At 47.2% G+C, this 27,025-nt stretch overlaps 1 protein-coding gene across 2 annotated transcripts in view; it reads right to left on the bottom strand.

The window, feature by feature from the left end:
- The window catches only part of LOC116942209 (phospholipid-transporting ATPase ID-like), a 109,096-nt gene that overhangs the window by 54,534 nt on the left and 27,537 nt on the right, over positions 1–27,025 (bottom strand). Inside the window, exons 2-4 of one of the 2 annotated variants that reach the window (XM_076066714.1) lie at positions 26,206–26,274; positions 13,050–13,108; positions 2,247–2,360 (exon numbers count right to left, since the gene is read on the bottom strand). In XM_076066714.1, the coding sequence (XP_075922829.1) occupies positions 2,247–2,360; positions 13,050–13,108; positions 26,206–26,236 (204 nt within the window). In that variant the 5' untranslated portion in view covers positions 26,237–26,274. Of the gene's footprint in view, positions 1–2,246; positions 2,361–13,049; positions 13,109–24,197; positions 26,180–26,205; positions 26,275–27,025 lie in introns of those variants that run through there. The other variant, XM_032953897.2, reaches the window with a different exon arrangement.

Below are 27,025 nucleotides of genomic sequence, written 5' to 3'. Positions count from 1 at the left end.
AAACCTGCCACCACCCAACACAGCCAATTAGTAAGGTTTGTCACGTAAACAAAACACGCCAATTCGTTGCTTGTACAACACACATTTATATTTACGTGAGCCAACCCAAAAGCCTCTACTATGGATAATATTACTGTGTTATACGTTAAGTCGGTTAATAAACTCGTGGAAATTAATCTGACGAGTTCACAATGAATTTTGGCGATCCCAAAAATTATAACAAAAACCCGCAAGCTAATATGGCTCGAGGTTCACCTCTGTCACTCGTCGTGAAAACACACCGGGCGTAAACACTCCTTGCACAAGGCAATGAACATTCCACTGTTTAATGAGCACATGGAAAATGTTTAAAAATTGAGTCTCAACGCACATTGTTCTCTTTGCCCACTAAAGCTCGGCTCGGCAAGCAAATGTAAGTTTCATACATGTATAATTTAAACCGGCAAGTCCTGGTGGGTTAAGGAAAATAAGAACACTTTCCTGCAAGCCGTTACAAAGAGATAGTACAAAGAAACCACCGGCAGTTGTATTGTCACGCAGGAGGCCGGGTTAAAATTGCACTTATCCCGTGACAAGTGTCCACTGTGGTACGCGCCCCCTTCCTCAACAAAGGAGGTTTTGTTGATTCACAAAAGACAAGGATCCACCATATAGCATTACCAGACTGCGGGGCAAGTGCTGTTAGCGAGCACTTATGAAGGCCGGAACAGCACACGAGGGGGTGGCTGGCCAACATCACGCCTGACTGCCTTTGTCTCCCTAGTGGTAATGCTTTCACACATCGCACAAGGTACTAATTTGAGGCTGAGTCAACCTAGAGGAGGCCCAGGTAGCAATTCAGATAATCGTCACCGGTGTTGGCTGTGAGCGGAAATTGAACCCAGGCCCCGGGTTCATAGTGCAGCACGCTAACCGCTACGCCACCGATTCACACACACATACACGTGTTATGAGGTGACCTCCTCTCTGCCAAATATGAAACCCCCGTCGACTGCAAGCATAGTGAGTGTTGCCTACCGCAAATGATACACGCACGAGTGAAAAATGTTCGTACCAGAAATCCACCAACGGTTTGCAAAACAAATCCACCTGCAGAGTCTGACACATGGATTTGCGTGCCTAAAATCAAAGGTCCGTTGCGGATTCTCGAGGTTCATGGCAGTAAAGTAAACACGCACTGAAGAGCAGCAAGCACGTTTCCACAGCGTTCAAAATCCTTTGCTCTTACATCGCTCAAGGGCTCGATCTTGCTACGTACGTAGTTAAAGGGTTTACACATGTAATCATCGTCAGCCACGTGATATCCACTGCTGGATGAGGGCCTGCAAAATTCGTCACCATCCCTCACGATCACAGAGATGGACAAACGACAACAGCTCGTGTGAAAGTGCTGGATGGATTATTATGTCACGCAACTGAGTATATAGGTGTATGTATGTTTAACTTATTTCGCACCGTAGGTAGCCAACCATGCTAATCGGAGGTGCGGGGGAAGGACAACTCAACACAAAAAGCAGTTCTAAAGATATGGATTTTCAATCCAGATTTAAGTGCATAGCTCCAGTGGCTTACTGTGGTCAAAATGCCTCCAAGCCGCCATCATGAGACATGGTGGCAGCTTTGGGATGCCTTCATCCAGCAGTGGAATAATCACGGCTGATTATGATCATGATGACGATGTAAACGAGGCAGGAGGAGCTATACTATTTACTATTTTTTTCCCAGATAAGGCCCACTAAGCTATAAAGCCCTTTTTCAGAAGTAACCTGGCCACAAATGATAGCTCAACTAAATGGCTTATCATGTGGAAATTTATAGCAGCCAAATACTCTAAACCCATAATTGTAAACGTGGAATGAAAAACCGGATGACCCAGAGAAAAATCCATGCAACCACGGGGAGAGAGACATGCAAACTCCAAATATACACAGCAGGCGTCAGGGTCGGGATCAAACCCATGACCTTCCGTATACCAGGCGGCTATGGCAGGGTTCAGAGCAGGTGGACAGGGTGTGTTGTACACAGGGCACAGATCAGCGTGACCGAGCTGAGAAAGTGCAGGCGATGTTCCTGACAGCATCGGGAAAACTCTGCGTGTGTATCCCTCACCCGCCCCCTCCGCTCCCCACTAACACGCAGCAAAAAAAAAACTTCACACACGCGTGGTTGATCATTATAGGAGCATCTGGTTAATTCCACCACTTGTCAGCGTGCATCACCACAGAAGTGTTTGAAAAGAACCTCACCTGCAAGATGAGCAAGAACAGGAAGTAGGCATTGGCCACTCTTTGGAACTGCTCAAACAGATTGACGGGCAGGAAGGTCACCACATTGTACTTGGAGGTCTTTATCCGGTTGGTCTGGGAGGTGCAATAAAGGGCAGAGGGTAGATGTTAGAAACATAAAAAGACTCGCGCAACAGGAGCAGCTCAGTCGGCGAGTTGGCAGCAGAGCACGCGGACGCCCTGTCACAGTGAGGCAGCTGCTTGAGGAGCGCGCCGAACGGGAATGCCGAGGTACTGCAGAGCACTCGATGTTACTTCACGTGAATAGTTGTTCACACTGGATATCGCAATGATAGCAAAACCCCTCTCACCTGCGACCCCATCCATCTCGACTCCTATATTCCTGTGATCCACATTCATCCACTGGAAATTGAATGACAGGGCAACCGATGGCAATTCCCTTACAAAGTGGTACGAATTTTATCAACCCCCCAAAGGGATGATGGGCCCGAGTCAACGCCCAACTCAGAATTTGAACTCACAACCTTCAAACTGCGAGTCGCTCACTCTATCACCCAGCCACCTGGAAATTAAAATAAAATCCCAGTTCTTGTATCTTCGTCAAGTCCAGGGGTGGGGAACGTCCGGCCCGCGGGCCGTATGAGGCCCGCAAAATCATTTGGTGTGGCCCTGCCAAGGCAATCGCAGGTGGGACTCGAAATTCAATAACTCTAGGAGCAAACCCGGAAAAGCAGTTGCAAGTAGCAACATCGTCAATACCAGCTAACATCATCACACGCCTCGCCAAAGAGAAGCAGTTCCAGCCATACATTAAGGGTGAGTTAATTAAATGTTTGACCAAATATAACAGGCTAATTTTTAAGTTGATAATTTTGTATGGCCCACGAATGATGTTATAAATATCCAAATGGCCCTTGGCAGAAAAAAAGTTCCCCGCCCCTGGTCTAGTCGAACGCTGCATTTGCCAGAATCTACTTTTAACCAACAGATGGCGGCAATCGGCATGGGGAAATGCCACGAGTTATTTTCTAGTGGGGTGCGTCGCCGGTCTTCATGCCCAAACTTCGGCAAACTGCGCTCACTTCAGTTGGCGGTCAACGTTCGGAGTGAGGACTGCGACCCTCCTCAAAAGGAATGCCACCGCCCCTGTGGCCCCCCCGACTCCCCCCCCCGCCCCCCATGATCCATGGATTAAACAAGTCACGGCAGCAAGAGCAGTGTACGCGAACGCTAACGCAAGAGGTCACACGACGTTTGGAGCAACGGCCCTTCGCTGACCAGCCCTGAGGGATGAATGAAATGATGCTGGCACGTTACTGGGTACGGACTCTGAACATGAACCTCCGGTTTCTCCACCGCCGCTCGGACGGCCTGTCGCCCCTGTGCTGCCGATCGGCATGCGGACCGTCGCAGCGCAGGTTCCACGCGGTTCACGCTTAGACGGGGGGGGGGGGGGGGTCTAAGGTGGCGCGACACCGAATTGTGGGGGCTGCCACCGCCACCACTGCCACCAGCGCCCGCTATCAAACTCGGCCCTCTATCCGTGCCTGCGTGGTGCATCAGGGCAGCTCGCAAGCACGGCGGTCAGAAAAAATCTTGAGAGACGAAAAAGGTCTTTGTCGGAGGCGTCACGTCACGGGCCGTGGTTTGCCGTTATCTGATAATTTGGCAGGGATCCAAACAACGTACAACATTACGCTCGCTCTCTCTCCCTCTGCAGATGGAACGCTAACAGGCACTCTTCTCCAAGCAGACGGCACAGCACTCGATCTTAAATATTGTTCATGACCACAAACTTTAACAGTTTTTTTAGTTAACCCTTTGGAAGCTGCATCAAAACGACTGCTAATATAATAACACTTTAAATTCGATCAATACTCTCCATTAGCATGCCCATCTACTAGCTGCACGAACGAAATTAAATTAAATATGTATGGCAATTGTTAATTTACCAATGTCAAAAATTGTACTGTACTCCTACAGGTACTCATTGTTTAGAAGATATCCATAAAGTGAGTGAAACCAACTTAATGAGTGCTAAGTAACAAGACATGTTACTATTTAAAAAACGTAATTTTAAGAAAAATATATGCAGTGAAAAATCCTATCATTCCAATAAACGCGACACATCCCTGTTATCTACTCACACTTTCACATAACACGTCCTTTCCAACAAGATAAATAGATTTAAATTAAGGTATTAAACGTAATTTTTATTTGATCGTGGGAGCATAAGGCTTCATTTAGGGATTGGGGTAAACTGGGGCCTTTGATCCAATGTGAGGGGTTACATCATTTAGTTAGACAAGGGACACGAGGAAAAGACAGACAGAGACAGGGAGAGAGAGACACAAACAGAGTGAGAGACACGCAGAAAGACAGAGAGAGATGGAGAGACACAGAGAAGCACACAAACGCATGGTACGGTAGGCAAAGCGATGCAGGAAACGGCAGATGTGGATATATAGTGACAGACAGAAATATGTACAGAGAGAGAGAGACAAATATACGAAAATGGATAGCAGACAGAGTTAGAGCCACAGAGAGATTGATATTCACGGACACGCACGAAATAATATGGACAGGGCAAAGAGAAATGTAGAGACACACACGAGAGCCGAGCACAATGAGGCACAAACTGGTACAGTATTCACCCGGTATTCACGGACTGGCTATCCGCGATTCGCATCTGGAACTTTACACAACACCACTGGGAGAGAGACAAAGAAAGGGATGAGATGAAGAGATGGAAGAGAATGTGAACGTGTCCCTCGTCGCGAATAACGAGGGAATGCCGGACACAACGGGAGACGCAGATGCCGAGACGGAACACAGCGACCGAGGCTGAGAGAGAGGAACCAAGACAGGGAGAGAGAACCGCAGAGACCAGACGAAAGAGAAGCGCGAGAGACGATGCAGAAACACGACGAGATATCGTCAGACACCGTGCCTCTGAGTGTCGTGCACAATTATATTGCAACAATGTCAACCAGTTTAAACAACAAAAAAATCATAAAATCATGGATTAATAAAATGTATTTATAATATAATTATGTTTTTGCTAAGTGTCTACTGCTGCTGTTTCCTGTACAGCGCTTCGAGATTATTGATGAAAAGTGATATATACATGGAAATGTTATTATTAATAACAGTTGGCAAAAAACGAATTTTCTACAACAAGAGGGGTGTGGAAATGTCTTTAAATGTATAACGTCAACGACCTGCCACATTGTTAGACAGGTCTACCTTAATAGATGCTTAATTAATCCCAAGCACACGCGTCTGCACGAGGACTAAGAGATGGCAGTAAAGCAAGTGGGATCAGTAACCTGTCTGTGTGGCCTTCCCCAGACACTCGGGTTCCCTCGCACACGCCAGCTCACGTCCACACCGGCTCAATTCTCCCAACAAAAAGTATATGGCGCCCCAAGCTATACTTTGTTAATAAGTTATTGTGCATTGGACCCTGATTAAAGCACAGGAAAGGGGCGCCCGACTTGCATGCATAGATAAGTAGGAACAATGCCAAACGTTGCGGTCGGAAGCGAGTTCGTGTGCGCGCGTGCGTGAGTTAATTTCAAGGAACTTAATGCTAGAGAGAGAAAGGGAACCGGGAACCGTGTCCCATCGGAGGGTGCCGGCGTGCGATCGCCGTTATTTCTCAACGGCAAGCGCCGCTGCCGTAGTTTGGCGAAGCGGGAGAGCTCGCGCACGAGCCACCGCGTGGGCTCCTCCTCCTTCTCCCTTTGACCTCCTTGAAATCTCCGCACGGACACCACGAGTCAACTCTGGGTTGAACGAAAACTCGGCAACCCAGAGGGAGCCCACGTCGAGCTGACACTAAAACACAAACGCGGAGAGGTCCACCTTGAACAATCATATTAATTTAACGCGGTGTTAAACAACAACAAACACTCATTGTGAGTTGCTGTGGATCATAATCAGTAGAAGCAAATGTGAGCAAAAATCCGTTCCGTGCCTCCACATATATGCAGAAATGTGTCCGTCTGTTGAACTTCGTATGGTGCGAAAAAAGTTTAACATTGACACCAACTATCGGCTCTGCAGACCAATACTATCCAGCGGCATTTGATCAAGCAAACTAACTCTGGGCTGGTTTCAACCGTCCCGGGCCTCATCAGCAGTCATGCCTGTTAAAACGAATCCTGCATTATTGGCAAGCTCACAACACGTATGCTCAGATTTGGTAAATTAAAATACATCACCATTACGCGTGTCGCAAATTATCAGGCAACAAATATCGTGAATGCTTGCACGTGATGAGTAATTTCCTGTACTGAATGTGGTCGTCTCAGCTAGATTGGCGCAAATGAGCATCTATTGTACGGCCAGCGTGCACACAACTGCAACTGTTCACTGAGAATTCTTCTTTCCTTACTTTTGCGAAGTCATAAAACATTTTAGAGGGAAATAAAATGACAAGATGCGATTTGACCAAGGTGACACTGTTAATTGCGCAACATAACACGGGTCAAAAGAGCAAAACATTTTTTTAAGGAAGTTGCATATTGTGGAATCATTGGACAAATGTGTAAACAAGGAATTGGTGAATGATAATTCATTATAATTATAATCAGACTTTTCCATATGCTAATAAAATGTGAAAGTGTCACCAAAGGTTATATTGCTTTCATAAGACACTTAGTAAGATGAATCTAAACAAACAGTGCTTGCGATGACTCATTCGGATAACACTCAGCCTTTTTTTTATTCAACTGATGCTCCAGTTTTAGAATAACTTGTGAAGCGCAATGTTCCTTAACAATTTTTGGTTATGCAAACACACTATTTGGCCCCTACAAAAAGGACGCCGCTGCCCAGCCCAAAGAATCACAACCCCGGAGCACCTGGGTCACGCAGGCCAGCGGCGGCAGATAAAATACAAACACGTGCAGTCGGTACGTTTCAACCACTCCGCGAAGCTGTCGTTAACGTATTAAACGTGACACTCATTTAGAGCTGCTCAGTTGTCACATTCACTCGACGAATTGAGAACGTGGACGTCGAGTGACGTGGCAGACATAAGCGCGTAAACACGGGGGTGTTTCAAAGGCGTAATATGTAAGTCGTTCAGATGTTGCATTCGCCTGCACAAAAAGCCAATAAGCGGGTAGCTGCAGAAATGGGATTGTTCACCGTCAAACTGGCAACAACAACTGGAAAAATGTCAAGGAGCAGACTTTTCGGTCACTTGCATTGAACATCGTTCGCTCTTCTCCTCCCTCGTATGCAACAGTGGCTTCATGCTGGTGAGGGCCAAACAGCCAGAAAACGTTGAAACTGTCCACTAAATGTCCGTCTAGAGCCAAATGCCCTCCGCACATTCCCATCGCCGGAGCGAGGGAGCGCACACGGAGCGTGCCGCCCCCGCATGTCCGAGCAAGCTCGGCCGCCTCCGCTTAAACAAACGCCGGCCAATGTCCTCCTGGCCACGCGCCAACCCGCACGTGTCCTGAGCATCTGCGTTATGGCACAGAAGGTAAAACTAAACGGTGACGGTGAGCAAGCGAGCGAGTGAGCTAGCGCGCGTGTGCGTGCAAGGTACACTTTCAAAGTTTCTCCATCAAAGGCCACAATGCCGAGAAAGAAAACGACTGCCTGTGTGCCGAGAGGAGACGCGCAGTGCCTGGCAGAAACGCGTAATGCCTCAGTTCAGTTCATTTATTAGGTATAGCCCTGTGAGCCATTCGGCTCTTGAATCGGATGCAACCGCAACAAACAAAAACATGAACAAGGAACATCTTAAAGTGACTATGCGCAACAGAAAAATCCAGGAAAAAAACAGCAAAGTCTTCCAGAAAAAGCACCGCATATCAACGCTGTGTGCAAAAATCCCAGTGGGATGCAAGTCAAACAATAACAACCATAAGACAATTTAGATTACTATAACAAACAAATATGGCTAAACCAAAAGTTTTCGAAATCACCAAAATAAAGCTATAAATGTAACAATGTAACAGTGTAACAATGTAAGTGTAACAATGTAACAGTGATCATAAGAACTGTGATATGTGCCGACGATGAGTGGACATCAGAACGGTACGGTATTAAAAAAACGTTTCCTGGAAATTCACAGGGCTTGACCTTACACGTGCAGAAAACAGGGATCAACCCACCTATTGTGCACACACTGGCGGAGCCTGGCCATGGATCATTGGGGTTTATTAGTAATAAATCGGCATTTTGCAACCCCCACTGCCACTGAGTAGCATATTATTACGTGCCAGGGACTCTATGAGATGAGTCCATAATTGGCAATAAGTAACGGCAAAGCAATTATAAGTGACTCACAGAATTGTGCGCAGTTGCGTATACAGTCCACGACTTCCCTGAAGGCATCAACACCTTCAGCGAGCGCGATGCCGATCACACAACGCGGTTCGAATTCGACCCTCGATCGATGGCTGCGCCATCGTCGCACACGTGTCAAATAAAAAGCAAGGGACAAGTCCTTACTTACTAACAACTCCTTACTTACTAACAACTCCTTACTTACTAACAACTCCTTACTTACTAACAACTCCTTACTTACTAACAACTCCTTACTTACTAACAACTCCTCTATCATTTGTCATTGCTGGAGGGGTTGCCCCCTCTACCTGAAAATCCTGGCACCGCCATTGTGTGCACAGCTATTCTGGTTTTTAATATGCGAGTTCACAATCCACGGAGCTCTGCTCACTACCACGGGTTTAATTAAACCATCGCATCGAGCCCAATGTCAACCTACAGAGTGCTTTAGTATTCCCCTGCATTCTGAAGACGTGCAACAATTAAGTGAGACCACCTGCCCCCTTGACAATCTCCGGAAAGACTATACATTTCCTTTAAATAAAGACTCATCGTATTTCAGCGAACATCGAACCCGCCGCTCTATCAACACCACGACTCCAACTTCTCCGAAACTACCATATATACATTGTTTATTTATTTAAGACTCTTCTTTAAATAGAGAAAAAAATCTACCACACGAACAGAGAAAGCGGCTCGGCAGTGCGAACAGTCAGTAGCAGAGAGCTCCAGACCGCATGGGCAGCAAAGGAGAAGGGGGCGAGACCTCCTATACAACAGAGACCTTGGTTGCCAGAGCAGAGGGCAGTGGAGATGAAGGGTGAGAGTCAAGGGACCCGGGGTGCTGGGGCTTAGAGGCGAGCGGCTTAGGGGAGGCCACAGATGAGAACGTTACGCAAGTCCACGGGCCACGAGCAAAGGACGTGGCCGGCGGCTTTTGGTTAGTCGTCGAACAAAGACGGTCACCGCATCACGCAGGTTTCAGATGCGCTTCTAGATGCACTTCTAGATGCGCTGCTGCGGCTGTCCGGAACGCTCTTCCTCTCGATATTAGGCAGCCACCGGAGCTGTGCACTTTGAAATCTAGATTAAAAATTCATTTCTCTCGAACTGCTTTCTGTGTTCGGTTTGTTGTCCTTCCCACGCACCTCCGATTAGCATGGTTGGCTATGTACGGTGCGAAAGAAGTTCAACAAAGATACAATAAATTACACCCTCCGTAATATTGGCAGCCTTTGTGAACGCCAATGAAAGTGTGTACATTTTTCCAAACATCGTTACGTAAAATACCATGGTAGAATAGCTCGGGCTCTATTCACTTCCCATGAGGCATGCCTTGGGGGTATAAAATTCTCCTCTTAATAGGCACGTGATAAGATTTGTAAAATTCTGCAAAAGACACAGAGCTTTTGGGTCTCGTGATTGGGGGGGAAATCTAATTATGATTAAAGTTTAATAGACTACATTTCCAGTCTAATTGTTTATTTCAGCAAGACATGATTAGATTTTCCATAAAGCTATCATCAGCTATTTTTTTTATTCAATGCCGGAACAAAAGCCTCTCCATGTCGGAAGGAGTGCTGCGCAGCTGTAATTATTTCGTACATACGCCATCGTTTCATTACGCATTCTCTTCCGAGGCCATCCCTTGCATAACCGTCAGAGGCTAATTTTGCGCAACGCTTTTGCGTGTGCCAAAGGACAACGTTTAAAACGACAAAGCACGCACACACACACGCGCGCGCGCTGCCATTATCCCACTATCCCGTTATCGTAAAGAAAACGCCGCGCGGGCATAATGAGACCGAATGGAAGCATTAGGTCTCGTTAGGGAGGAAGAGAGGCATGGAAGAAGAAACGCGACAAAACGCACACTGGACCAGCCACGCCGATAGTCAGGCTCCACCTGCAACTTCCCCCGCGGGGAGGAGACGGAGTGTGTGTGTGTGTGTGGCGGTGAGGAGTCTGTCACATTCCGCGGCCATACACGTTACTAACGAATGCCCAACATTTCAGGCTGCTACCTGCTATTTCTCTTTTTTTTTGCATTCGTTGTGTTTTGTGCATTCCCACTAATGTAATGCGATCGGCATCGCGTCGTGAGGTAAATGTCCATTTGGCATTCTGGAAAAGCGGTGCATGATCACGAGCTACAGAACCCACGGAAGGAGATAACGCAGTGCCAATACAATCCTTCAAAGTGACCTCTCGTATCCACACTCGGGGCTCCCTCCGTACTTTCCCATGGGCGCGCCCCGACACGGAAATGCCTCGCAAGCAGGTCACGTGACCCGTCAGATGGGATGGTCACAATTTAAACTCTCATCGAGTCGGTGGCCTAAACGGTCCTACGGCCATGTGTTCAGCTCTGTAGAGCTGGTGATCAAAACTAGACTGAGAGCATTGTACGTGCAGTGTACAATATGCATGTTCACTGCCCGTGTACAATGCATGTTCATTGCCCGTGTACAATGCATGTTCACTGCCCGTGTACAATGCATGTTCACTGCCCGTGTACAATGCATGTACACTGCCCGTGTACAATGCATGTACACTGCCCGTGTACAATGCATGTTCACTGCCCGTGTACAATGCATGTACACTGCCCGTGTACAATGCATGTTCACTGCCCGTGTACAATGCATGTTCACTGCCCGTGTACAATGCATGTTCACTGCCCGTGTACAATGCATGTTCACTGCCCGTGTACAATGCATGTACACTGCCCGTGTACAATGCATGTTCACTGCCCGTGTACAATGCATGTTCACTGCCCGTGTACAATGCATGTACATTGCCCGTGTACAATGCATGTACATTGCCCGTGTACAATGCATGTACATTGCCCGTGTACAATGCATGTACATTGCCCGTGTACAATGCATGTACATTGCCCGTGTACAACGCATGTACATTGCCCGTGTACAATGCATGTTCACTGCCCGTGCACAATGCATGTACATTGCCCGTGTACAATGCATGTACAACGCATGGGTACACAGCTGCAAAACACATTCTTCTGGAGGATAGACAGTGCGGATTAGGACATCAAGGAGGAAATAAGATGAATCCAGAAAATATAGTAACGTCCCATTTACTTTGGTAATTTAAAGTATTTTTAGTAGCTGTGGTTCATTTTGGGAGGGCAAAAATAATCAGTTACAAATTGGCCAATATATATACACACACACTGAAAACACACATGAATGCATTTGCTAATATAAACTACGATTGTATGTTTGCGAATCGAAACCTGTTTCCGCACATAAAACACAATTAATTCAAATGCCCATTGGGGTTATCAGTGCAGACAATTTGCTTGCTTTTTTTTAATTCATTCCGAATTCCCAAACGTACAACGAAAGGAAACGCAAAGTCGCCTATTTCCTCAAGACTGGGCCGCAAGGTTACTACACACGCACACCAAGAAACTCATCACAATCTGAACAATATAAGGACTCCTTGAGCCCACTGCAACACGCCACCTGCCAATTCGGCCCACAAAAGTCGGTGTGTAAACAAAATCGTGGATTGTCAAAGGAATGCTCAACGCGTACATCGCTCCCAAACACGCGACCACGAGCAACTGCTTATTTTGGTTCGAGCAGGTCGGCACACGCGGAGGAATGCAGGCGGCCGCACGCAGAACCTGTAGGTGTGTGCCTACATACATATATAAAAGACAAAGATTGCCCCATAGAGCCTTAACAGATTATTGGGGCAAGCGTTGTTAGCGAGTAGCACCTATGTAGACTGGCATGGCACACGAGGGGGTGGGTGTCCAGAGCCAAGCCCGGCCGCCTTTCTCTCCCTCTTGAAGATGTTTTCACACCGCACCAGATACTCATTTGAGGCTGAGTCGACATAGGAGAGGCCTAGTACTGGTTTCAGATAATCATCACTGGTATTGGCCGCGAGCGGCAATTGAACTCCGGTCGCCGGGTTCATAGTGCAGTGTGCTAACCACTACAAAACTCGCACCGTTCTCACACCACCTCCACCACCACCTCCAACAACAACTCCCATTTGCCACTAAGTGGTGGTGACATCACCACGGCGCTTGTGCCAGGCTATGTGCACTTTAAGGCCACGTGAAGTGTTGAGCGATTGCTAGCAGGAAGTTAATACATGGGACCCAGGTCCCATGTACAATACATGGGACCCAGGTCCCATGTATTGACTAAGATGACCGGCAGTTGCACCACCGGTATCCCTACTATGCCAACTCTATGTGTTTTAGCCGCCCGGAGCTCCGCTGGTTGTTGTGAGCGTCGCTCCTCTGCCCTCTGTTGTTGCTAGAGGGCGACTGCCTGCCAGCTGCTCAGTAGTGTCCTTAACGATCTTGACACCGCTGGTATCGCCTCCACCACCACCACCACCATAACCGTCCTCACCCCCCCAAATCAACTGGACAGGGTGAAAACCAACACGGTTGTGAAGAATACATGAAGTCCGCCGATATTCAAACAGAGGAGGAGTTAAGACTCTTACCGCGTACTGGAATTTCTCGTTGAATTCTCTGTCGTTTGCCTTCAAATGTCGCTGTTCCTCTGCAAGGAGACAGATGTAAACAGCACGCACAGGTTGTTATTAAGACGTAAAAACAAACATTTTACCTGTCTTGAGGTAAAGAGAAACATGATTTAGTGAGACAAGAACTCCAACGTGCTGCGATAGAATGCTGAACAAAAAAGACAGAATCTTTCGTCAGGTGTGGTTTAGCTTAGCGCGTTACAAACACATCTCAAAACGTAAATACAGACTCGAGAAGCACGATGTAAATAAATCAACAACAATAATTTCACGTTGTCATTCTTCAAAATGCAAAACGAACAAGCATATGTTTAACTGCACACTCCCACGTGCCTTGAAAGGCAACTTCATCTCATCTGCTAGCACAGAAGGGATGCAAAAATGGCACCCACGCGGTGGTCGTAATTAAGTATGCGGAACTTGAAAATCTTAGCAGCACAACAAAGAGCATGATTTATGCCCCGTGGGTTTTACACATCGCGCAAGTCAAATTCGCGAAAGGCCCTCTCGTCAACACCGTCATTACATTTTCACTTCAAACCGTGGATATGAAAAAAAAGACAGTGAAAAATTGTTCCAGCGCACATTACGCTTCGAACAAAATAGTATCTGGGGCTTTTTTTGTTACTTACTGCCTAAGATGCATGTGAAAATGTCATATCCCAGAAGAAATGTCAATAATAAACTGGAATTGCTGAACCTTCAGCTATGCCAGTTTATTATTGACATTGCTGAATACAGCAATGCCCAGCAATGCCGTTTCCCTGCGAGCTTTTCCCTAAACACAGTCGCTGAGCACAGGCCTAGAGATCCAAAATGCCCAGCGGCCAGTAACAAACAGCACTATTTGAAATGAACACAGGGTTACGTGTACTTGGGAAAAGGGCCGATGGCGAAAACTCCAAAGTCAAGCACCGAGAGGGGGAGCAGCAGAACGGGAAGTGCTGTGTCCTGTGGTGTGGTGGTGGTGGTTGAACACAGCGTGACGGATGTGACAGAGCAGACGAGGAGACCAAGTCCTCAACACGGGTGGGGGGACTCAACGAGTGGCGGGAACGGTCATCCCATCCACAGGGCACAGGTGACATCAGCTTCGTACTTTGCTGTACCGTCCTTCCTAGGAACCGGGTGCTTCCACCGCCCAGATACGACGACAGCGATTGCGTGGCAACTCCTCGCCCCGACATCCGCACTCTGCACGGCATCAACGCCGATTCGGAAGTTTGACCACGGCCGCCATAGCCGACGCGAGGCCGACACGGAGAGCGCGAGCGTGGCGCCCTCGCTCGCTCCTCGTCTCCAAGCACGGCACCCCCGTGGGCAGGGGAGGGGGGGAGGCATCTCCTCACTCCGCTGCTGCTGCTGCTGCAGCTCGGCGCCCATGGCAACCGCGCCAGCCCCCTTGCGCTGCTTGCCCCACAATTCAACCGAGGGTGTTGCTAAGAAGGGGGTGCCAAACCCCCCCCACCGCCCCCCCCACCGCCCCCCCCACCGCCCCCCCCCCCCCCACAAAGGTGTGGAGGGACTTCTTTTCCTTCAGGTATCGGTTCAACAATGCGTTTTACATATTCTTGGTTCTTTCGGTAAAGTCACGTAGAAGGGAAACAATAAAATAATAAAAATATAGTTTTTATTGTTTTATATTTTTATTATTTTATTGTTTCCCTTCTACGTGACTTTACCAAAAGAACCAAGAATATGAATCCCTGCAGTCACGAAAGCTTTAAATCAAAATGTAATGTGTTTTACGTTAAATATGCACTGTACACGGTGCCTGATGCCATTATTTTAATACCATCCAAAAGGGGAGGTGGGTACGAGGATCGATATATTCATGATTTATAAGACAAATAGGGAAATATCAAATTAAATTGTGTACTATGTGCGAAGGGTCAACTACAGTAGTATGGACAACGACCAGCTCAAGGTCGACAGGACACGGGTATAACTTGGCACCTCGGATTTTGCAGCCAATATCGTGGGTTGGACCACGTAATTATTTGGCCAAATTTGTGTCGTACGACCATCCACCACCCAATGTAGTCACAACAAATTAAATTGTCACGCAGTGTCCAAGCATTTAATGGGCCAATTATTGTTTCGGTTTCACAGTCAACTGATTAACAACTGTCACGACCAAACTTAGCAATTGGATAGGAGGATTCACTCGAGCCTACGCCAAGCACCATCAGGAGAAAATACAAATCCAGTCTGACTTTACCGAAACTGCTACATTTTCTCTTGAGAACTTAAAGTCTCCAACTCACCGGTGAGCCGAAACAATAACAACTGGCACGCTAAACGCCTCGACTGGTACGGTATGGTAGGGCCCGATCCTTAGCAAGACAGCAACACTCAAGCCCTCGGGGACTGATGCAGCACCTGCTCTCCTGATACAACAAAAACAAGGCCGGGCTCAAGGCTCCGGATTGAAGAAGCGTCCACTTCCCCAGGCCCCCCATCCCCACTCCAGCACTCTCACTCAGTGGGGGACACTTGTGGGAGCGAGCGCTCCCATCGTCACTCTAGACTGGGCCGAGATCTCCAAACTTGATGGCGCACGAGAACCTCCTTTTCAAAATCTGGCAGCCGATTGGAAATGTGAAACCCGGGAAGCCCCACCGTCACCGCCTTGATGCGCTCGACATATGAGAGGAGCCTCACGCCTCTCGGGGTATTCGCGACGACTCACGACCGTGCCCCAATTTTGCCGGGGCCGCAGGCGAGCGAGCGAGCGAGCGGGCGGCTTCCTGAGACCGACAGCCTCTCTGGCAAGCAGATTTTGCGACTCCTTCTGTCCCAAGATCTATTGAAAAGGAGCGACGTTCCTTTCGGTCCAGGTCAACCGCGGAATGAGGGGCAACATCGCAGGATCATAGCGTGCCAGGGGTGGGGCGCGTGCTGCGACATTCATCTCCGCTTCGCACGGCATCACGCTGCGTCTGTTTTAAAACTGCACAGCCAAAAGCTACAAAAACAGATCTTTTTTTTTAAGTAAAATTGCCTGGGGTAACCTGTGGGCAGTTCCACACACTAGGCAACCACAGAGTGAAAATATATGAATAATTTTCAAACGTTTGGGGTGTAATTTTGAAGGTAATTATCTATGGATTTGGAACACTTGGGTTATTAATGGGATAAATCAATGGCTTGACACGCACACGGAACTCAACGCACCATCACCATCCCCGCGTGAATGAAAAACCTGACACCGCGGTCGTGCCTTTCATTATTAATTTTAAAAATATTTGGCGGTACTGCATTGAGAGTGCGGCACAAGCACAAACAACAGCATTGCTCATTAACACTGCCTTAAGCAAAAAAAGCCAATTCGTTGTTGTACCGACGACGCTTGCGTTAATTTTAGGCGAACGTTATTTGATTAACTATCACGAGTGTTTTCCTCGCGAGCGCCTCCTCACCTCGCCCATTGTACACATCCTGCAAAGATGGGATGATCCGTGGGCTCACTCACTGGGACGCAGGAGGTACGGGGAGAGAAAGGAGGCCGTGTGGAGAGAGGGACACCAGGCATGGGGCAGGTTTTCCGTGTCCACTGAAGGCGTTCGTAGAGTTAGCCATAGAGTCAGTTATTTTCGTCGTAGTCTCAGTGTACGACAAACCTGTGTAAGTTTAGTCAAATCTGAGAATTCATCGAATTCATCGGATAATTCTCTTAGTCTTGTCGAATAAAACGGCAGAGGATGTAGTCCACTCTTAAGTTGTTAAATGTTGGTGTGGGGCGAGTGCAAATTCCCCCCCCCCGCCCTTTCTCCCCCAAAATCATCAGATTAGCCAATCGGAGAACTCCGTACATTTGTTAATTAATCTATATATAGAAGGGAAATTTGTGAATGTGTGTCTGTTCGAAATGTTTAGCATACTTCCCGACATGCAACAAACTTGAAATTTGGCATGCATATATTTGGCATGCATATATTTTGCACGGCAGGTGAGCGGTGACGTCACATCTGTGATGTCACCCGCATGCAGCAGCGTCACGCAGTGTGTCTGCTGACGTCACGCATCCCCCCCACCCTCCACGTAGGCTGTGTATTAATCCAAGACAAGAATCCAAGTCTCAGGCGAAGCCGGGTAGTAAAGCTAGTATACAGATTTACCATAGCCAATCAACATTGTTCGTATTCCTCAGCACACCGCAGTCTCTAATCTTAATGCAGATTAGTCGCTTTGATCTTGTGTGGGAAGTCAGCCATCGGCACGCTCAGTCATATTGGTGTCCACCGATAGCCATTGCTGGCTGAAATTTAAAAAAACCCTTTTGACAATATCGTGGGCAAAAAATTAACACCGAGGCCACCGAGCTTGATTTGCTTATGGGTCGTGACTACCGGGGGGGCCCTTGGTCACCTGGTTTAATCGTGGGCCATTTCCAGGCCAGCAGAGCCCAGTTCCGAGTGGCCATGTAAAGAGCGCCATTAATTGCTCCGCTAAAGGCCACTGACTGCTCGTTAAGCTTATTAAGCCTCAATTTTCACTTTGCTAATCGCGTAACATAACTGTACATTACCGTAGCTTGCGGGTTGCAACACTGTACGAGTAAAAACACGGTGCGAGAATGCACGTTTACCATCTTGCACTCTCTTACAAAACTCTGTCCATCTTTTCAAGATGCGAACTTAAAACGCAATTTTTTACTTCAACTTTAAAAACGCGCTTCCCAAGCAGCGTTGCCATTGATGCCATCGGATAAAGAAAAGCGGTTTGTTTATACAGGAAACAGCCTCGTATGGTTTACAGAACGTGGGAAGGTGAGGCCGGCGACTTTTTCCATGACCGTACGCCCTGCTCCCTCATTACTTAGTTATGATCTCGGCATCTCGCGGCCGCAATGACAATCACTCACAAAGGACTGTGGCGGACTGCCCCCAACAATGGGAATTGCAGAGCTGAGCTTGTTCCTGCTCTAGCTCGTCTACCTTGCAGATGTGCTCGAGGCATGAGGAGAGTGAAGGAGCAGAGAGCTTTATGAAAAATGAAAAGTCAATCTCGACCGCTGCTATTGTCACTTTAACGCAAGCACCTGCCCGTGTTTAAAAGGCTTACAAATAGATCCCATCATTCCCGCGCCTCCGTTTATCATGGTTGACTACGTACGGTGCAAAAGAAGTTCAACGCACACATGTACAACACCTACCGTAAAAAAACGAACATTTACAGCCCTTTGTAAATCGACTTCTGGAGGAGAGCCTCCTCACGTTGTGTTGGTCGCGGGGGGCGTTTTTAACCGTACCTCACCATGGTGGTCAGTGCCGATTGGTAAAACGGCACCCCAGGACCGGTTTAAATATCACTAGCTACCGACGCTAGCCACGTCCATATGTAGAACTCATATCCCCTCCGCTTCATCTGGGCAGCACAATAAACCACTCAGCTTGAACGTGAAAACGATTTTACAACGGAGATGGGGTTGGTTTTTTTTTACTTCAACAACCATTCCAATTATTCCATCAATATTTTGGAAATCATGGATCACGGACGTAATGGTATTTTGATGCTTGAATGTCATGTTTAACGTGTGAATGACCGCGCGTGATCAATCGTGGAAATTCCATCACCGAGTCCAGCGTCTCCACAATTCTGGCTGTCGCCTGATGAGGCTGGTTGTAATTACCGGTGAAACGCCATACTCGAATTGTAAATGTTGTGGGTTTACTCTCCAACACACGAGTGTGCTGAACTAGTAACGAATTGGCACGTTTTGTTTACGTGACAAACCTTACTAATTGGCTGTGTCGGGTGGTGGCGGGTTTAACGACACATTTATATTGATGAAATCTAACCCAAAAAAACTCTATTATGAGTAAAATTTCCATACTTAAACCGCCTGAGATGTTTAAAGGAATGCATATAGTGTAACAGTAGCAACGTACATACGTGTAACAGACTAATGGATCTGTAAATATTTAAATCAGTTTTACCTACATTTCAGAGCAAAATAAAGACTAAATGCTGCATTCCAGCATGAAGGTACTTTAGCCATAGTATGTGTAAACAACGAGTGAATAGGCGTCGCGTTGTTACATGAACTGGCCTCCCTTCTCGGATGATGACAACAGTTATTCCGTCTGGTGGAGGAGCATCACCTTTCTTGATGACGTGCAGGGAGCAGTGGCTACTTCCTCAGTTGTAACATCATTTGGAAAGTCACCTTCCTGAACTGAAAACGAAAATTGGTGTTCTTTTTCTGCAGAATAAGATTAGTATCAATATTATTTGCTATTGAGATCGGTGCCAAATCCCTCCATTCGATGTGTGATTCTGTCCCAATCGTGCAATATGGTTCCATCTTGCTCCTCCAACAGCTATCATTTGTAATTTCAGATCAACTTCATTTTTCTAATCTTCATGCTCAGATCATTTACTCTGACATCTTCAATCACATTTGTACTTTGCTCCCCCGACTTCGGTTCATATCCATTATCCGTCACGGTTTGAGAGCGAATGTTACCATTTTACATTACGCCCTCGTACGACCCTATTCTGTGTCACGTATTTTGTAATGATTCCAGATCACTTGTTTTCCCACTTCCTCCTCGCTTTATTTTGCGCCATCACCGCACTGTCTATGACAACGCGGGCAACATTGTTCCATATGGCTGGCACGCTGTTCGTCATCACGTTGCTTCTTTAGGGGGTTTGAATCCATCGCTCAGCATCAATTTCGATCCTCCACCCTTTTTTTGGGGGGACTACGTTTCGGGACGTTTCGCCCGTCGCATAGTCGACGGCAACAAACGATGTTACCTCCCTTTGGGCAATGTCGACGCGTGACGGGCGGCAATGCCCGTCCTGCAATTGCTTCCTGTGCCAAATTGAGGACACGATATCTCCGGCTTTGTGGAGCTCGTCCGTCCGTCGTCGTCGACATGAACGTCATTTTTTATTTCGCCAATTGGACTCCTCCACGTCCATTTTCTAGTTACTTTTTTGTTGCAAATTTTGTTCACTATTTCCATGCCCCCTCCTGGCTGTCATTTCCAATGCCCTGCTCGAGCGCACGGTCTCTTCGCCCGTTCCTCTTTCCGATGCCTGGCAACCAAACATCTGCTTGGCAATAAGTGGAAATAAGAATGACCCCATGTTGCGCAACGTAGAGACCGTTTGTAAGCGCACAGCTGTCAATGTGCCCCTCGATTGAACCTAGCCAACTTAAAAAAGGGAAAGTAAAAAGATGTATAGTCATACTGAAACACATTTAAAATTGACAAAAAATCATCACTAAAGAGCCAGAACAGCTGCTACATTTGTAATTTTAAAACAAAATAGAGTTTGTAAATTAATTGTTTTCAGTGGGGCAAAGTCGCGTGTGTGCCCTTGCAGTAACCACATAATGCGCGCACGCACAAGAGCGGCATGGGGCGAAGTGGCTGACTCACCACCTTTGGCCAGGAAACTGAGCAATGGGAAGGAATGAGACATGCCTTCCACACGCCAAGACACATGCGGCGTTCCACACGCCAAGCCACGGCTACGTAGCAGAAAGGCACCTAGTGGATGTGGCTGATAGTGGTGATAGTTGTGTCGTTTCACAATGCGCTATTTAAAGCAGAATTATGTTTTAAATGTCCTTCAACATATTTTCATAAAGCAGCTCTCAAATGTGGACGGATAATAGGGTCTAAATCCAGACCAAACGTTAAGTACGACAGAAGGCAAAAAGGATCAAGAGTACGCAACCCTCAAACATATAACTAAATGTACAGTCTCTTGTGAATTCACTGCTGGATGAGTGCCTCCCTACACTCTACCACACTGGTCGGTGTGAGTTGGTGAAGGTGGGGAGCAGAGATGTTGGGAGGATAGTAGCACATTACAACAGCATTTTGCCAAAATGCCCTCTACTGCCCACCATATTGCCCCACATGTACGTATCTATGTTGAAATTATTTCGCACCGCACGTAGCCAACTGTGCTAATCGGCAGTGCATAATACAACCCGATTGTTCGAGCATTATCTATGATGAACCCTGTTAAGCCCCTCCCCCCAATATCCGACGAGGGAGGGCATATTCTGGGTGATACGTACAAAAACGTACGCAATATTAACGATTCATTTCACCCCCCCTCCCCAGCGGAATGACGACGAGCACCAGCGGCGTCGGTCCTTCGAGAGAAAGCGCGAGAGCGAGCGTGACCGCGAGCCCCCTTAAGATCCGCCGTGTTACGATGGTGCTGGAACTTCAAACCAGGACACGCGCGCTCCTCCCAGCATGGCCATCCGAGGTCACTGCAGCGGGGGGCGGGGGTTCTAAACGCACCCCCCTTCCTTGCTCGCAGACACCCAGGCAGAAAAAAAAGACACCCAGGCAGTAAATTGGGCAAGCGCTCCCTCCCATCCGGAGGAACCATCGCCGCTCGGAACTGGCCACATGGTGGAGAAATGTTTCTTCGGCGGCGCAAACTTTGCCGGTAACGACGAATGATGAAATCAAGCTGCGGTCTTACAACATTTGTTGTAAAAGTGCGCGGCAGCACCTGGTTTTGCGTTGGGGATGAATCAGAATATTGGAATTGGTTGCTTCCGAACTGACGTTGGCCATCTGCCAGTAACTACTAGGCAAAAGTAAAAATAGTTTTTTTTTATTCCCTACACACTGATACACGCACACAGGGGTGGGCAAGGGGTGGGCAAGGCGGGGCCGGGTATGTTGGAGAACACTCGAGTGGGGAAAGGGCAGAGACGGGGAGCAGGGGAGGGGCAGAGACTCGTGAATGCGTGGCTGTTTGTGTGTGTGTGTGGGGAGCGGTGGTGTAGTGATTAGCGCATCGCGCTTCGAAGCAGGAGAACAGAGTGAAGATTCCCGCTCACGATAACAGTGGTGAATGTCTATACCGGTACTGGGCCTCCCCCCTCGGTCGACTCGGCTCTAAATGAGCACCCGGTGTGGTGTAAACACGCGCACTGGACAGACAAAGGTGGCCGCACGTGGTGCTGGCCACCCACACCCCGTTTGTGTGCCGACATTTATAGGCGCTCGATAACTGCACTTGACCCAACAGTCTTTTAAAGGCTATGGGGGGAGGAGGATCTTTGTCGTGTGTCTGTAGGGTAGTGGTTAGTGCGTTGCTCTACGAATCTCGCGCCCACTGGAAAAGGGCTCCAAGGCCGTGAGCTCCAACAACAGGAGAGTGCATGCAGATGAGTGGGGTGGCCATTAGCAGTTATATAAATAAGCGAGTGGCTGATTAATGTTCAGTTAAAAAAAAACAATTTTGTGCCAATGACCAGTATAAAAATGGAAAAAAAAATCTAAAAGTAAACATCTGGGCTACTTTCTTTGGCTGTGTAGTGCCGACATGCCCGGGAACCATTATGTCAGTCCATGCGTAATCCGTCAAACCAAGGACACTTTACATGGTTTCCCAAAATATATTTATATAAAACCTCCGAACAAATTGTTTTGAAACTAGAACTCACAATGTACCTAAACCAAAAATATAGTTTGTTTTATCAATACTGATGGCAAAAATACGTTCATAAAGCTTTATTTATATATTTTTTAAACTGTGGCAGCACTCGAGCACGAGAAGGCGAGCGTGCGGTTGATCGGTTACGCACCGTTCGATCATCCGTCTGTGCGCCTGCGCTTATTTCGCACAGAAATCTAAACTAAGGCTCCTGTTAAGAGTGTGGCTTGCCAGTTTGGTTTTTTTTTGCTTAATTTAACCGCATTATTGACCCGCCAGAGTTGACGGCCATAATTAATGTTTTGAAGGAAAGACAGTCGCCATCACTGTAAGGTGGAAAAGACCGGCAGATGTCCAATGTTTCCTTTAGAGTGTTTCTGCTGATCACTGCCAGAAAAGTACTTTTTGCCAACACATTAATCAGGCCCATCACCTTTTTTCATTAATCTGCAGGAGTAATTTGAACAGTTACAAACTGTTGACAACTTTGCTGCAGTGGTAACTTTACAGGTTGACAATTTGAGCTGTAACTCTACAGTGGCTTCTGCTCGCAACCTAAAACACCAGGTCTTTAAACTAGGGCTTGAGCACTTACGTCCGGCCCCATTTTCATAAGCGGTCACAGACACGCTCCGACTGCATCATGCATGAACGCCGCCCTTCCCATGTTCGCGCATGAACACCGTCCTGATCGTGTGTTCACATGTGACCCTGTCCAAACTAACTCAAGGACTGGCACACCGACTGCCGGAATATCCAGAAAATGACTTCTATTTCGATGAACCGATTTTTTTTATATTTCCATCAGCCGTCACAATAACTCAAATCAAGATTGAATAACTATGTTGTCTACAAATCTTGCGACGGTGAACACTTTTCGCCATCGATGCAAAGTTTGCCTCTAGGAAAATTACGAGCAAAACAAGTTCGGTGAAGAATTGGAAATAACTGTTGGGAGGGACGCAACTGGAAAACACGGCAAAATATTTATACTCCAGTTAATTACTGGACACAGAGCAGGATCAGTCCCTGTACAACCACAGTACAGGAACCAGCACGTGTGATACTTGTAATAATTATTCGTTTAACTTGGAAAGCCACAGAGAGTCTGAAGACGCTTTTTTTCAGGAGGATCCTGCTATGTTGGGATGTTTGGCCAATACCAGCTGCTATATTGTGTGTGTTTAGCTGTTGGAGGAAACCGGAGAAGCCGGAGGAAACCCATGCATAACAGGGGGAGAGAACACATAAACTCCACACACAAAGGCACCCAAGCGGGGAGTCCAATGCAGGCTCTTCTTGCCGTGAGGCACGAGTGTTACCACTCAGCACCACCCTGCCGAGTACTACTCTGGGGAGTAGTGGTATTTTTAATAAGCACAGGAATCATATTCCGTCGCTTATGATAGCCTTGATTACATGATTTACCACGTACTCAACTTGTTCACAAAGCCATACAGATAAGCAGAGTCGAATTCACATAATGTAGGACTAACGGACGTACAAAAAATATGAAGGTTAGATTACCTTGGCAGAAATATTCATCATACGAGTCGCACATGATTTTGACGTTAAAATCTAGAATTCACATAACAGCAGAACAATTACACGCGTGCAAAACAACGTGCCCATCCGCACCGACAACATTCGACATCTTATGGAAAGACACTTTACCTGCAGGCTTGATTTTATTTCGACGCCTGTGCATCACCCCTGCGCAGCTGCAGAGAACGCTTCTGCCGTGCCGTGCGCAGCCGGCTTTCCCAAAGGCACCCGCTCTCCTTTCACGAACGCGAGAGCATCTATCGTGAACATCGCTGCGTCGTAGGATTCCACCCACCAACGGCCTCATGCCCTCACTCCGTACCAAAGCATTCTCTACCCCAGCAGCCACCCAAAGTCATCCAAGCACCAACAATTCCGCTTTAATCTCCACCTTGCAATGCGCACAAGGCTTGACAAATATGGACCCTCTCTCTCTCTCTCTGTCTTTTGAAAATGCGCCACCTCCTTTGTCACGGCACGGGCTAGGCAGGATTCCGAAAAGGTTGTTGCCTCTGGAGATAGCAGCTTATCAGGCACTGCCAGAATTGGTCGTAAAAAAATGTAGAACAAAGGTTTTAAAGCAATCGGCAAGGGCCAACTGTGGGGGCGAGCTTTGGGATGCGATATTTCAAAGTGACCTCAAAGGCCAATATTCCACAAGCCAGTTTCTCACACAGAATGCTGCACAGCGCCAAGTCGTGTGCTTGCATTTGCCGTAACGTACGGTCCATCTGGCCCGAGGTTCTAAGCCATGTTTAGTGCTGTGGATTCAAAAGAACCACAGTCAGATGGCTTCCTAAACATCCACGGACGGGTTAGTGTTTTTGATCACAGGCACAGACCGCTGTAGGGGCATAGCCTCCAAACCCTAGGGAACCAAATAATGGACATTTCAAAGACCAATAAAGCGCGTTGGCGAGCCGGATTTTAAGAAAGGCTTTCTGCCATTGACCACACGCACACCATTAATGGCATTCTAGCATAAACAAACGACGTGGCAATACAAGCCTCTCACAATACAAGCCTCTGCGTATGTCGGAGAAGCGGCGGCATTGTTTTCTTGTTGCTAAAACCCGACTTAAGAACACCTTGGCTCACAGAGCACTTCAAATAAACTACCACCACTATAAACCGAGGCTTCCTTTATTCTTTTTTTGCCCGATGCAAATCCCACTGTGGCATCTCGTCACGAGACACCGAGTCCACCGGGTAACCTCGCAGCACAGCGGTGCGCCCCCACGCGTCGCAGACGGACGCGAAGGAGATTTTCTCCACCAGACTTCTCCCCAAAGAGTTCCCTTCTTATTCCCATCCACCACCCCCCGCTGTGAGATTGTTGCTTTTATTTCATCCTTGGAGCTGAAATGTATCCAAAATAAAGTGCAGAGCTAAAAACACTCAACAACCCCGTTTAATCACGTATTGTAGCCCGGGCTTGAAACCCAGGGGTTCGGGTGATGCCAGCTTGGCGATCTGGGCGATGAGCCAGCCAGCTGTCCACCTCACTCGCAAACATCTAAGTAAAATGATCGAAACTTTGTTCGTGAAGAAGGGACCACTGTACTTAGACGGAAATATACGACTCAGACGAGGAGTCGGGGCAAGAAAATACGCTCTCACCGAGGCCATTGAAGGCAGCAATACTAGACCATTTTCTGAACACTGGACTGGAGGAATAAACGCATACACGTAAACGGACAAAGAATTAGCAATCTCGAACTTCCTGTTGACATAGTTATTGCAACAACCGATGGAAATGAATTACAGGAAAGCATGGGAAATTTACTAAGCAAAAATCACTCCCGTACAAGTCTGCTAAACAAATACACCTCGAATTATTGTATGTATGTGGGAAATATAATAATTGCCGTGGGTATACATATCCTGCTGTGTCTCCAGTTTGTGAGAGGACACAAGTTAGAGACTTCACATCCAGAAAAGCGGGGACACGGGCAGGACATGTCCCTCAGAAGGGATGACGACCGGTCCAAAGTTTGCTTGCTTGAAAAGTGCTGCTGAATAATATTGATCTGAAAAGCCAATGAATAGGTCAATAGACTCACAATGCATTGCATTTATATGTGTAGGCACTGGGATGACCACACACACACACACACGTAGACATATCTGGCCTCACCTGGAGGTCGGGTCTCCCCACAGAGCTTCATCCCGTTAGGCAGGTACAGGCAGGCCCATGGGAATTCATCTGCAGAAAAAAGCGCCACTGGTAAGACTCGGCAGCGCGTCATAGTTCACTCCAAACGTGCAAATGAAACCAAATTTATATTATCATGCAACTCTCGCAAGGGCAAAAACATTTTACAGGTTTAAAAAAAAGTTGCACTCGGATCATCCGAAATTATCGTCAGGCTTCGTTATTTCAACCCGGGCATTCCAAGGCCACTCCCGCACCTCATTCGTGGGGCCAGGTCGCTTATGAAACAAAAGAGCTGTATAACTCGGTAGGCCTTACCTGCTAAAATTAAAACAGTTTAGTTTTATATTCTTGGTTCTTTCGGTGAAGTCACGTAGAAGGGAAACAATAAAATAATAAAAATATAAAACAATAAAATTCTCACGACGTTGACTGCAACACAAGCAATCATCATCAGGTGTGAAAACCACGCCTGATGATGATTGTGGTTTTCACGCCTGATGATGATTGCTTGTGTTGCAGTCGAAACGTCGTGAGAATTTTATTGTTTTATATTTTTATTATTTTATTGTTTCCCTCCTACGTGACTTTACCGAAAGAACCAAGAATATGAATCCCTGCAGTCACGAAAGCTTTAAATCAAAAGTTCAGTTTTAGTTTCATTTAATAGTTTCACTCGGCGAAAAGTCATTCCGCTTACGGGATTTGTGGGGAGCGGCATTTCATCACGGGCAGTTAAAATTCCACGCCGCGTTTTGGACGGGAAGCAGCGTTGAAGCAAGGTAGGATGGAGTTCTCAGCC

This window comes from Petromyzon marinus, chromosome 13, assembly GCF_048934315.1.
Source record: "Petromyzon marinus isolate PM22_M1 ecotype Great Lakes invasive population chromosome 13, UKy_Petmar_22M1.pri1.0, whole genome shotgun sequence".
Classification (NCBI taxonomy): Eukaryota; Metazoa; Chordata; class Hyperoartia; order Petromyzontiformes; family Petromyzontidae; genus Petromyzon; species Petromyzon marinus.
The sequence above is the reverse complement of the archived record's forward strand: the minus strand, read 5'-3'. Positions and strand labels throughout refer to the sequence as shown.